This window comes from Heliangelus exortis, chromosome 12, assembly GCF_036169615.1.
Source record: "Heliangelus exortis chromosome 12, bHelExo1.hap1, whole genome shotgun sequence".
NCBI lineage: Eukaryota > Metazoa > Chordata > Aves > Apodiformes > Trochilidae > Heliangelus > Heliangelus exortis.
In genome coordinates, this window is record NC_092433.1 from 3,315,104 (window position 1) to 3,329,334 (window position 14,231).

General features: G+C 43.1%; 1 protein-coding gene across 14 annotated transcripts in view; it reads right to left on the reverse strand.

Moving 5' to 3' along the window:
- Positions 1 to 14,231, reverse strand: part of IQSEC1 (IQ motif and Sec7 domain ArfGEF 1) — a 326,891-nt gene that overhangs the window by 72,694 nt on the left and 239,966 nt on the right. The window contains exon 1 of one of the 14 annotated variants that reach the window (XM_071755444.1): positions 10,749 to 10,871. The exons of the other annotated variants lie outside the window; for them this stretch is intronic. Coding sequence (XP_071611545.1) covers positions 10,749 to 10,837 — 89 coding nt within the window. The 5' untranslated portion in view covers positions 10,838 to 10,871. Of the gene's footprint in view, positions 1 to 10,748; positions 10,872 to 14,231 lie in introns of those variants that run through there. 14 annotated transcript variants of the gene reach the window in all.

Below are 14,231 nucleotides of genomic sequence, written 5' to 3' on the forward strand. Positions count from 1 at the left end.
GACTTTTTAGGACACCTTTTTGTTGGATGTAGGTGGCTGTATTTGCTACCCTGACTGCATAGAAGCAGTGCTAATGCTCTGTGCTGAGCACAATGAGGGGACGTTTCAGGCCTTAGGGGACAGAGAGAGGGTCTTCTAAAAATACAGAGCTGATGGGGGCTTTTGTATCACTTTATTTATCTGCACTTTGCACAGGAAGCTTTGGCAGAAGCAACATGAACAGAGGCTCTGTTCTCTTTTCCTGCTTCTGTGTTGTCACCTACCTAGGATTAGAGCTGCCACTAAGACACTGTAGAAATACATAGCCCAGGGTAAGGAGGTAGGAATAACTTTTTTTACATCTTTGTATCCTTATTCCTGGCAAAACCAACAGTAAAACACAAAGTTATCTCTCTGGTATTAAAAAAAAAAAAAAAAAAAAAATCAACTCAAGAAAAAAATAAGGAACTAGGAAATCTCTGTGCAAAAGGACACAAACAAAGATTTCAAACTATAAACTGACACTCACTACATCAGTCCAGAAGCTGGAAGCAAATAATTCTGCAGCAAGCAGGCTGGCTGACCCCGGGCAGGGCTTCCTGGGGCCAAGCAGCTCAGTCACTGCAGTTTCTAGATGGTTCACTTTGTAACACTGCAGTTCTCAGCAGCAAATGCTACCAACCAGCTTACCCAGTGGCTCCAACTGTGTCACCATTATCATGTTTAGCAGGAGTGAATGTAAGGCTTAGGCTATTCAGTCTTCCCTGCTAATGGCTAACAGTACTTTATTTCCAGTACAGAAATATAATTAAACATTAGATTGAGCACAACACTGAATTTTGGTTTATCCAGTAATTGACATAAATCACTGTTATTTAATGTGTTAATAACAAAGATAAAGTTTATAAACCCCCAGAGTGCAACAAACTCAATTTGTAATTATGAGCACATAGCAATTTGTGTAACATGCCATCTAAATCTACAGTAATTATGACCCTGCTTAAGGGTAATTCCCTAGTTAATCACATTTAATACCCCATTATTTCCAAGATCTGAAAGGCTCAAACGGGCATTTATCTTGCATTTTGCTTGAATAAAAGCAAAGGGTTACCCAGAAAAAAAAAATGGAAGAAACTACTAGGGAGTAGTTTTCTTCCTACAGAGAATAACTACAACCATGCAGCATGGTACAACAAAATGCACACACTGGCCAAAAGATGTTATTCTTCTCACAGGGGGCTTTGGAGAGATACTAATCCAATTCATCCCTTGAAGATAATGTGGTGACTTCTAGGGATCCTCCCCCTCCTCCCTCCCATGATGAATTTTCTCCCTCTGCCCAGGTTTACCTGTACACCTAACACAAGAAACAAAGAAAAAGAAAATTTTCTTGAAAAAAAATATTGGTATATATCAGTTCCAAGGCTGTACAGCACAATGCTCTCTCACAGCATTGTTATGGTGCATGATGAGAATTATCAATAAACAGTAACTCTAACTGTAGAAAACATAGTTTATTGTAATTTCCCCCCACAACCTGGAATTACATAGGAATTCTCAGGTATCCCAGGTAATTCTTTAAAAGCTGACACATTACTGTACTTATCCCAGTTTTGTGTCCTCCCAGAATGGATTTCTTATCTTTTCTCATACCCTTGTCTTTAATTCCTATAGCTGGCTACTAATTCACTTCATGTTTAGATGCAAATATACAAAAATCAGCATAAAAACAATAGTTACAACTTCAGTGTTTAAACTGAACTTAAAAAACCTTTAACCAAACACATCTGGGAAAAGCCTTTATGTTGTCTGTTGCTATGGAGCAGGCAAAACAACAAAATCTCTGTAGTCATTTGGCTCTGCTAAGAACAGATCCAAAGCCTATTTAAGGCAAAGAAAAACTTCACTGACATCATGGGTTTGTAGACTTGAAACTTTACTTTTGAATGACCCATCTCAAAACCACCCACCTATACAAACTAAAATAGCATTCTCCCTGTCTGAGGGACAGGAATATTGAAGCATGAAGTATAAACCAAAGCAGAGAGAAATTAGAACAACTTTTCACAGTTGACTTACAGATTAGTGGGAGATCTAAAAATGAAACAGATCTACACCTTCTGCTCCCCTAAACCAAGATCCTTTGCTCTCCCAAGGGAGCAAGGGGTCTGTCCCTTAAAAGGGACCCTGCCAGTGGAAGGGTGAGCTTGGCTCTGAAAGGTTTCCTTAGTCCTGGCCAGAAGATTCAGGTAAATGGCCTGATTTTGGAACAGAAAAGGACATTCCACAATGATAGCAATGTTTCAAAATGCTAAGGTACACTGATTAATTAACCCAGTGTGGAAGCAGCAAACAAGACAACCCTGTAAACTACACCAAGTTGTAGAACACATTTACAGCCTCTCAGCAGCGAGAAAATCAAGGCATAAGGAGGATTAAGCTGCAGTCAAACCGTCAGAGTAAGGCCAGGATTCCTGACAGTTTTGTGATTCTGTGACTCAAAACTGTCTGCTGGCAACATGCTGACCTGGTTCTGTTCCTAATCCCATGAACTCTCACTTGTGTGCAGAGCTATTGTAAACTATGTTATTAGGTGTCTTACAGCACTGGCTGATTAGTTACATCCACAGGAACAACACTGGGAAAAATAACAGTAGCCAGAGCTTTTATTTAGTACAGGATTTCGGTATTTTTCTCAGAGAACCCCACACAGTGCTCACACTGCTTCTGAGCTGTTTGCACCCTCTCTGCTCCCTGCAGCACTGCCAACAAGAGACAGTTTTGGTTTCCACAAAATCCAGCAGTACTAGGTAACTACATTCACTGTAATACTATCAAGATAATTAAAATTTCTCTTGACAGATCCATAGGCACACAAAAAATAATTTTTTTTGGTGCAAATACGACTCCTCTCCATAAAACATTTAGCACGAGGCTTTCAGCAGTGATCAACGTTGCCATCACTCACCCTCACATACTTCTCACAAACCCAGGGACAGAAGGACAGTGGATGCTTGGAAATCCTCCACAGAGCCTGACAAGGTGCCAGAGAGCCCCTTTAGAAAGAAGTTGATCTGTAGGTGCAGAAGGCTACTCTACTACTGCCAGAAATTGTAGGTTGAAATAGAGTAAAAGGGAACCTTTCAGTCTGCATTCTTGGGGGCAATAAAAGCAGGACTCTGTACTGTGAAAAGGAGGGGACTGCAATTACAAGTTGGCTGATTCCACTCCTCATCTAATTGTCCTTTGTCTCGTAAGAGTACAATATGTGCAAGGGTGGCTCCTTCACTCTCCTCCCTTGGAGTGCTGAACCCCAAGCTCCCACCACTGAAGCATCTGTCCCACCAAGAACCAGGCTTCCAGGATTTCACTGGCTGCACACTCAGGGCCCCTCTGGAGCACTGGTGGTGTGCACTGGGTCCCCACAGCTCCAGACTGAGAAACTCAGGATATCAGGAACACACCCGGGTGCTCTGAATCACAGAATTATTGAGGCTGGAAAACACCACTCCATGGCAAGACCAAGTGCCACATCAGCCTTTCCTTAACCATCTCCAGGGATGGTGACTCCACCACTTCCCTGGGCACTCCATCCCAATGCCTGATCACCCTCTCCATGAGGAAGTGCTTCCTGATATCCAACCTGAACCTCCCCTGGCACAGCTTCAGCCATGGCCTCTTCTCCTGTCACTGGCTGCCTGGGAAAAGAGCTTTACCCCCACCTGACTACAACCTCCCTTCAGGGAGTTGCTGAAACACCAGACCTGGCAGAGAGAAGCTGCAGCCATGGGATTCTCCTTCCAGTTACTTAGCCAGAATAAAGGGATGAAAAAGTTCAGTAACTCTTTTATATATATAAAAGTATATATTTTCCATTATTTGCCTTTCTGCAAGCACCATTTAAAACCCCAAAATTATTCTGCTTGAAGCTCAAATTGTGTCACAGATGCTTATTTTGACAGCAACCACTAAATTTAAGCTGTTACTAAAATGATAAGCATCACTGAAATGTCACATATAAAGTAACAACCTAAATCCAATTTTAAATTTTTTTAAAAATTAACTTTTTTACTGTCTGCATATTTAAACATATGAGCAAGAAGGCTATAAGAAAGGTCTTATTATTGATGTAATAAAGTTAGATTTAAAGCTATTTTATGCAAGTATTTTCATGGTTTCTGTGTCAGTGCATGCCTGCTCAGTAACACCATTTTTAATTCAGGAAGGATATTAACCTGTGTTCACATTTTGTCCCATAGATCAACATGGAGATGTACTGTGTTGCTCAGTTAAAAGACCTGATGCAAATGCAGGAATATTTACAGACAAGGCACCTCTCTTGGCAGCTGCACATCCTTAGGTGACACCACAAGGGACTGTGCTGGCACTGGAGAGTCCCTGTCCTCAAAACCGAGCGAAGGCTGCCTGCTCACAGCTTTATGGATAATGCAAAGGGTGATCACTAAGGAAAAACAAAAATAGCAAACCCAACATTCCCCAGCAATGACCACACAGCACAACAAGGTAGGGTACCAAGGCCACCCTGTGTGTACACACACACACACACACACACACACACACACACACACAGGGTGTAGGAACAGCCACGGCACTGACAATACCACCTGGTGGGGTAACAAAGTCTCAGCTGCACTGATTGACTTCAGTCAGTGAACTTGATTCAGTCCTAGTGTGAATTACACAAATAAATATTGACTTTTTGCATAGTAACCTCTAGAACTAATAGAAACTCTGAATGGTGTTTTGAGCCAGCTATAAAGCACAGAAACCCAGCAGAGGAACCAATAAATGCAGAGCTCAGCAGAGAAATGCTCCCTGCTAATGCGGAATGGAGAGCACTGAAACAGGAGCATTTTTGTTTCACAGCTTCCTGCACAGCACCCTGGAGGCAGCAGCACAGCATGTTTTGATGTCCTCTCTATGGAACATGAGGAACTCCCAGACAAAAGGCTTGGGCAGCACTGGCCATGTTCAGAGGGAGCCAGGACACCTCTGCCTGTCCCTGGCATGTGAAGCTGACAGTCCTGGCCAGCTCTGAGCAGAGTGGAGCTGAGACACAGCACCACAGCCTCTGCTCCCTGTCTGAGCCACAGCCACCTCCCTGAAAACACATCCCCCTGAAAATACACCTCTCTTGTGAAAACATGGGAGGCAAGATGTGGAAGAGCAGGATAATGCCACATTGCATTCCTAGGCATTATTAAACGAGAGGGAAGAAATGATCAGAAAATACCAAGTTTAAATTACAGGGAGTTAGAGGCAGGTTATGTGTTGCATTCAGGCAGAAGGAGATTTAAATACTAGTTCCACTGATTCACAGATTTCTCCCTAGTACTGACCCTTTGCTTCTCATGCTCAGCATGAGAATGTACAACAGAGAGGCAGCTACCAGCTGGTACCAGGGGGACAGCACATCTTCACATCACCTTCTTTATAATCCTGACCTGCACAGGTGTGTTAAGGTGAAAAGGACCAGGAATTCCAAACCCTTCAGTGCAGAACACTAATTCCTTTTGCTACTCTATTATGTGAAAGAAGAAAAGTGTGTCCTTGCTGTCAGACCCACAGAGAATGCCCAGAGAGCAGCCCCTGGGACAAAGGCCTCTCTGCAAAAAGCTTCTGTCACATTTGCCTTAAACCTCTCTAAGACACCACTATCAAAACCAACAGCAGAAACTATTTGCATATGATGATGTGCACTACAGATTTGTTCACAGATGAACAGGTTATATTTTATTTGCTTTTGGAAATACATAACTCCTGAAGTTTGTGTCTTGCACCAGGGTTATGTTTTGGCACAAGTGCACAGTGACTAAACAGAGTGGGAAGGCAGCAGGGTGATAAGGTTTCATCTTTTAAAATTGTTACCAATTGCAGTCCTTGTTTTGAATCTAGATTGAAAAAAAATATATACTTTTGCACAGAATAAAGCTGAAGGGAGATCAGGCTGGCACAGGTCAGATGAAATTTCATCTCAAGCAATTCAACCATACTTCATTTAAAGTGATGTTATTTTTCTTAAAAAAAAAAAAAAAAAAAAGCTAAAGGGAGATCAGTCTGGCACAGGTCACAGCCTGCCCACAGCCCACCCTCCCCCTCTCTGATCAGACATCTCAGCAGAACACCAGCTTGCCTCACAAGGTAAGAAGGGACTTAACAAACAAAGAGTATTTTAGATCTCTGCCTTCAAAAGCTAAAAGTGGCAAAAGAAACGTTGTTTTTGTCACTCATAACAAAAAGGTTGGTTTGCACTAACTACATTACTGAAAGCACTTTTAAGTTTTGACTGACTTCTTGCCCTGTCACACAAAAGATTTAATTCATTCTCATCTAAATCTTAGACAAAAAGAAAATGAGAATCCATTATGCTAATTAATTACACGTTACAGTTAGGGGTAGGTACCCATTCAAATGCAAACAGTTATTAGAACTACCCCCAGGTGTCTTAGGGAAAGCTGCTAACCAGTCTGGAGATTAGGAACAGGAAGTAATTTCAAATGCAAATTCATTTTCATTACCACCACAGACTCTTTCCCCCCTCTAATCCAGGTGCCCATGCTACAAATTGCAGTAATTTAGCAAATGAAAATTATCCTGAGGCCATAAAAGAGAGGAAGAATGGGTGATCTTTGGCACCCCCATAAGATTTATCCGGGAACTTGTTTATATAAATGTTACTGATCTTCATTAACATGAGGAAACACAGTCTGGACTCAGAGGGACTCCAGTGTCTCGTCTTTTGCAGCTCAACACTCACAGAGCACTGGAATTTAATAACTGTGTCCTTTCATTTTCACTGACTAGAGAGATTTCTTCCTTTACCAGGGTAAAATTTACCTTGGTGTGCTCAAAGCTTTGTTGAGAATCCAGAAAACTGAAGTGCAGGAAACATTTGATTTTGTTGGTGGGACTGCACTGTGGAAACTGAGGGCCAGTTCTGGTATCAACTCCACTGTCCCCAGGGCTGGTGGCTGCAGCACAGCTCTGTGCTCTCTGGAAACCTGACCATGGCTTTCCCATCTCATCAGCTTGACAGGTACTGAAAGTCCAGGTGAGGATGAAGTAGCCTACTTCAGAGACTGGAAGTCATCAGGAGACCTCAGAAGGCTGTAAAACCAGTATTCTGTGGCCTGCAGATTTGTATTCCTACCCTAAAGCAAATTTAAAGCTAAATTTAAGGTGCAGTCAGAGGAGACCACAGCACCCTGCCAGGGGAACCTGAAATGAGTGAAACCAGAGGTGGCACCATCTAACACTTGGATGGCAAATCTATCTTCAGATATTGCAGATGTTTGGTTCCTGAAGAAATAAAGAGGATGAATTTTACTTTTGGTGGAAACCTGAGATGGGGTGAACTGCCAGCTACTGTGGCCTGTGTGCAAACCAAGCCAAGCAGTGCTGCCCAGGGACACCTCTCTCACCCCAGAAAGACACTTACACACCTTGCACTATATCACAACCCACCACTGCATTCACCATCAGCATGCTGCTGCTTGGGGTCTGAAGCTCTGACACAGAAATGAGGCCCTGAGCCAGCAGTGTGAGAGCTGAGAGCCCTTTATCTGACCTCTGCCCTTACACCCAGGGTTATTCTGAGAACCCTGTGGTGCTCCTGTGCCTGTGCAATGCAGTGCTCAGTCCTGCTTGCAACCCCACTAAACAAAAGGGGGAAAAGCACAGCTAAGCAATTAAATGCTTAGTTATTAACCAAAAAAGAAAAAGGTGTTGAAGTCTAAGAAGAGACTTGTCTTCCTAAAGAGAAAAGAAAAATGAAGATAGGTAGCTGGCAAATATTAGAAACCTTTTTCATTCGCCTGAGTGGGTCACCAGCTTGGATGCTATGCCACCTTTCGTTTAAATTATGAACTGCAAAGTCATTGAAACGTGAAGTATTGCTCAATCATTTTAAAATTTCATCTCAAGAAATTCAGCCATACTTCATTTAAAGTGATGTTATTTTTCTTAAAAAAAAAAAAAATTAAGAATTTTTAATCTTGCGAATCTAATTCAGATACTCTCAGCTGACAACAAAGTCCTCTCATTTTTTACAGGTAGGTAACTACAGGAAACTTTAAAAAACAATTGCAAAAATAGTTTAGTGGGCCCAAACTGTATCAATTTCTTGCTTCACAAACATTTCAGTAATTTTCTCCCGTATCACCTCACAGTTTTTTGTTTCCTGACACACTGAGTTTCAGCAAGTAACTATTTTCAGATGTGCCACACATCTTCAACTGAAATCCAGCAGCCAAGATGCACCTTATATACATTCCTGGCTCTCTTTCTGCATGGGGTAGACAAAGCATTTACCTGGGCTTAATATAAATAAATCATTTTGCTTTGGCCTTGGCTATAAAGCCAGAAGAGCCCATCCTGATGTTCTTTAGTTGGTTTCCTTACATTTATTTGATATTAAATGTCTACTTACAAGTATACTCGAGCTATGAAGGATGCAAGTTACTTCCAGTACTGACAGCACAAGGTGTCTGTTATGGTTTGGGGTTTTGTTTTTTCTTTTTAAATTAAATTAGCTTTCAATAATGGTGAAATACTCAAAGCATCCCTTTTTGTACTGTCCTGAAACCTCTCCCATGAGCCAGAAGGAAATAAATAATCAAGCAATCCACACTGGGGTTATTTCAGAAGGATTATTTTTTAAATCCACAGGAACAAAGTACATTTTGAAGGATGTGGAAAGATCACCTGAGTATTGTGGACAACCTGGAACTTTTTTTTTTTTTTTCCCTAGAATGGATCTTGTGTAGGTGCCAAATGACACCTACCAAGCCTTTCCCAAGACAGGTGACAACTGCTCATTTCTGCACCAACACCTGCTTCGTGCTGCCTTGAGCCATGGGATGCAACCACAGCCACCTCTGTATGGAAACAAAGGAAACCAACAGTTCCCTGGCATCCATTTTTCAAAGCTCCTGCCAGTATGTTTCCATGATAAAGCTGAGAGGTTGAGTTTCTTTGTTTGCTAAGTCTGCAGAAAGCATCCAAATAGTGGCACATCCTGCTAGGATTTGTGTAGGTCAATCCCTGGGACAGAATATCCAGTGCTACTGTCACCCCTTTGGGCTGCTCTTCAATCAGCTCCAACTTGCCTAAAACAGAACCCAAAAGAGCCCTGACAAAACCCTGCTCATTTCACAGACCTAAGTTTACCCTCCCTGCAATGCAAACAAATAGAGGTGAAGCAAAAAACTCCCAAATATATAAAATAAAAGGTGCTGCATTCAACACTCCCAACATTTTGCCATGCAGAAACTGGAATTGAGTGCAATTGCTGCTTCTGGCTGGGTGCTCAGAAATAAGATTTCTCTTTCAAATGGTAACAATGGTACAACTTTCAATCCTGCTCACAGACAGAGCCACAGAACATGAATGCTAATAAGGAAAATGTCATTCATTGTTTCTCCCAAATTTTCAAATGTTATTTTGCTGAGCAGTGCAATGTATCATCCAATTTCAGTCTCCTTTTCCCCCACCACCCAAACACAAGTTGAACAGTCTGTCACAAATTACTCTCTTTTTGTAAGTCAAAGATATTCTTGAGCAGACATCTGGTGAAAATTTCTGCACAGGCTGTGTATGGCTTTACATAATGCTACAGTGGTCCTACAGGGAATTACAATGGCACTTACATTCTTCAGTTAATTCATTTCTAAAGTTGAGGGATTAATTATTGAAAACCTATTAATAAAGAAATCCAGACACTTCTATAAAGTTTTCAAATAAAAAGAACTTTGAGTCCGTTATGGATCTTATTATACCCAGTAAATCACCATGTAAAAGTTCCAGGGATTAATTATTTACCCAGACTAAATCCAACTGCTGCATGTCAGGCTTTCCTTATCCAGAATGCCTCTTTCTTAAAAATACCCAGCTCTGTGTTTAGAGGGCTCTGTGTGCCCATACCCTCACACACATGAATTCTACATGAAGTATTACCTGAGTGCATCTACAAGTACGTGATATCAACACAAAGAGGGAGGCAATAACCTTTCTGAAAAATTCACAGATGTATTCTCCAAAATAAAATTATTTTGACATTTACAGTTTTCAGAACATGCTGACTCACATGTACAGTTGTGGTTTGTACACATCAAAACATCATCTTTGTATAGATGGCAACTGAAGGAAGCAGAGAAGACCTGAATTCACAGCAGCATCCAGATACCCCTGGTGGCTAAGGAGGCTTTCTGGGTGGCTGGTAGCCACAGGCACAGCTCTGAATAGCTCTGCAAGGCAGGAGGAGTTTGGCAAAGTCCCAGATGGGGGACAAACGCCTGAAGCAAGTCAGCTTCTGCTCCAGGAAGCACCCGGAAACGCTCTGAGTGTTCGAAGTCTGGATCACTCAAAACACAATTTAATCAATTTCCCAAAGCCATTAGAGCTTCCCCTCCCGGGGAAAGGCAGAGGCACAGCTCATCTTGGCCCATTCCTGTAAACTGTGGTCAGATACACTCTAATCAAGAGGCCAGACAAAAAACCAGCATGATGCTGAAACTCAAGTTTTCCTTGCTGCTCTAGGAAAAGATGCAAGTTTTACTTTACGCACACACAATTAGTTGGTGTGTGCAGCCATGTTCTGACACAGCTTTCTCTGCATCACTCTCTCATTGGGCCTCAGCAGGCTTATTAAAATTAAGTCATCCAGCCTCTCTCTGCCACACTCTCAATACAACAGTCACATAACCTGTTTGCATTTTACTTGCTGTGCTCAAAACCCAGGAGGCCGTTACCTGATCTTGCTGCTGTTGACAGTTCCACAGACACAACCAACAGGCTCATCAGTGTTGCTGCTGGCAACCAGAGGGAAGCTCTTCCTCATCCAGCAGAAGCCTCAGCTCCCTGGGAACTGCCCTGCTCCACAGCTACCCCAGGTCACCACCCTGCTGGGCCTACATCCCCCTGCCAGGGCCAGGCCCAGGCCCAGGCCCAGGCCCAGGCTCAGGCCCAGGCTCAGGCCCAGGCCCAGGTCCCCCTGCCAGGCCCAGGCTCTGCACACACCTCAGCAGCAGAACCATCCCCCAGGCCCAAGACCCCCAACCCAAGCAGCAAAAGCAGCAGAGTGAGAGGTGGTGACTGAGACAACTCCACAGCTCCAAGGAGCGAGGGTGCCCAGGGTGTACTTGGTGGCTGTACTGAGAGCTGATGGACACCCTGACACCTACACACAGCTCTTGGTGACTGGGCCTAAACACAGCCCATCTAAAGCTCTACAAGTATCAAGCAGTCCCCTAACTGTGACAGTTTGCTGCTCTCCTGCTCCTACTGAAAAGGTAAAAAAACTGTATTGGTTTTCCAGTTAATTCTATTGAAACAGATAAAGCTTATGATTTGTAATGAAAGGCTCAGTATGGATGTACATTTTTGTTCTGTAGTAAGGAAAGGCCTTTCAGGATGAACCAAGTGACACAATGTCACAATTCCTGGAGCAGGATAACAACACCATGTAGCTGACAGGAAGCAGAATAACCTCAGAGGCTTGAGACAGGTGCTGAAAAAAAGCTGCAACAAAGCCTCTACTGAAATAGCTCACTATTTATACCCAGCTCCTATAATACTCTAAGAGATAAAACCTAAATGCTTTTGCTAGATGAAAGCAGAAACAAATTTTGCTTTGAGAAATATGTCTGTCTCTGCCTCTTCCTGCTCCTGGAGATCTGTTCCTGTGGATTACCACCCTTCAGCCAAGTAGCCAAGGTGTTATTATTACCTGAGACTGCTCAAGAGCATTGAGGTCAGTTTGTAGGAAGCACCAGGGCTTTCCTGATGTCAGCTTTTTGGCACTCTCTCTGTCTCTGACTGCTTTCTCCTGCTCTGCTCTGATGAAGTTGCCATTTTCCAAGCTGAGAAACCAAAGCTCAGGTGACATGACCTGTGACATGACTTCTGCTTTGCTTCACTTCTGCAGCTGTGGGAAATCACAGTCCCTCAATCTTTACTTTAGAAAACATTTTCCCTCCCATCTGCCAGATAAATCTTGGTAGAACCCAGTCCTGGCTGGCAGCAGAGTGGTCACTGTCGCTGTGATGCAGGGACACAGGGACACTGAGCTCATCCTGCAGCAGCCTGGGGAGCAGCACAGCAGCTGGAGGTAAATCCTGCCCTCAGCACCTCTGGGTACCTCTGATGAAGAGAGGATTCTGCATGTACAAACATACACAGGGATAAACACAGGAGAGGGGGTCTAAGGTATGAAATACCATGAAGAGTATTTTGAGCAGTGTTATTTAGCTGGGTATTTCCAATATGATTTGTTTCTGAGTTGCTCTTGAGTCACAGATAAATAAATAAACATTCCTTCATCTTACTGAAGCAAAAGCCTATTTTTGAAGGGAGAGACATCGGTGAATGAGACAAAATAAGTAAATAATAAATAAACAAAAAAAATATTTAAAGGTGGTCAATGATGTCCAACACTTGCAGAAAACTTCCTGGTTTCACTGAACCTGAAATGGCAGAGCTGCTGAGTATCCCACCTGAGGAGATACAGAACCATATTATTTTGCTCGTATTTTCTAAACCACAGAAAGAAAAGGATGAATTAAAGAAGGATTGTAAAGGCATTTTAAATATTTTGTTATTTTGGGAGTTTTTTTCCCTGCAAGTTTTAACTCAGATTTTATGTTTGTTATATTAAGGTAACCTGCAAAAAACAAAAAAAAAACCCCACATTAACATCTTAAATGCAAGTGCATATTGTAAGAGAATTTATAAATATTAACTAGATAAAATTTACCAATGCAAAAGATACCATTTGCAGCTATGAATAAATAGCTGAGGGAATGGGAGCAACCCTTTCATATTCATGCAACTGTTACACTACATTAAAAGAATACTTGTGTAGAAAGAGTTAAAATAACAGGACAAACCAGTACTAATCTGAGGGGATTCAAATTCTTTTCTGCTATCCTTTCTAGCCTCAGTTCAACAAATGGCCTTTTAGATGCAAAATACCTGTTTGGTATTTGTAGGAATCTGGAAAGTGGAAACCTAGAGGATATCACAAGTTTTATTAATTCAAGATACCCTTCCCTGACAGAGTCCATCAATATTACTGTTAAAACAAGTGCCAGGCTTTATGAAACATTTTTCCTCAACAGACAATAGAATACACAGCTTATTAAGTTTAGCATTTATGAAGGGATCACGGTATATAATGTTTTGGACATGAGCAATGCACCAGCATCTTCAGAAACTAGTTTAAAACCATAAATTCTGACTTTTTTTTGTTTCTTAAACTGAGCAGTCACCTTAGAAACCAAGTCAGGGTTCAGAACTTCTACAAAGACTTGCAGAGGGACCTGGACAGACTGGAAAGTTGGGCTGATCCCAACGGGATGAGGTTCAACACAACAACCCCATGGGGAGCTCCAGGCTGGGCACAGAGTGGTTGGAGAGCAGCCAGACAGAGAGGGACCTGGGAGTCTGGATTGACAGGAAGCTGAAGAGGAGCCAGCAGTGTGCCCAGGTGGCCAAGAAGGCCAATGGCATCCTGGGCTGGCTCAGGAACAGCGTGGCCAGCAGGTCCAGGGAAGGGATTCTGCCCCTGTGCTCAGCCCTGGGGAGGCCACAGCTTGAGTCCTGTGTCCAGTTCTGGGCCCCTCAGCTCAGGAAGGAGATTGAGGTGCTGGAGCAGGTCCAGAGAAGAGCAAGGAGGCTGGGAAGGGATCCAGCACAAGTCCTGTGAGGAAGGGCTGAGGGAGCTGGGGGTGTTGAGGCTGGAGAAGAGGAGGCTCAGGGGAGACCTCATCACTCTCTCCAACTCCCTGAAAGGAGGTTGGAGCCAGGGGGGGGTTGGGCTCTTTTCCCAGGCAACCCTCAGCAAGACAAGAGGGCACAAGAGGTCTCAAGTTGTGCCAGGGGAGGTTTAGGTTGGACATGAGAAAGAATTTCTTTCTGGAGAGGGTGCTCAGGCATTGGAATGGGCTGCCCAGGGAAGGGGTGGATTCTCCATTCCTGGAGATATTTCCAAAGAGCCTGGATGTGGCACTCAGTGCCATGGGCTGGGAACCACGGGGGGAGTGGATCAAGGATTGGACTTGATGAGCTCTGAGGTCCCTTCCAACCCAGCCAATTCTATGATTCTATGAAATCTGGTGCCAAGACTGGAGGCAGGAACTTCAGAGGGACATTGTGCCTGCTTCCTATGGGATACCAAAGGGAAGCCCAACTTCTACTTCTGCTCTTGAAAATATGGACCTAATGCTGACATTACT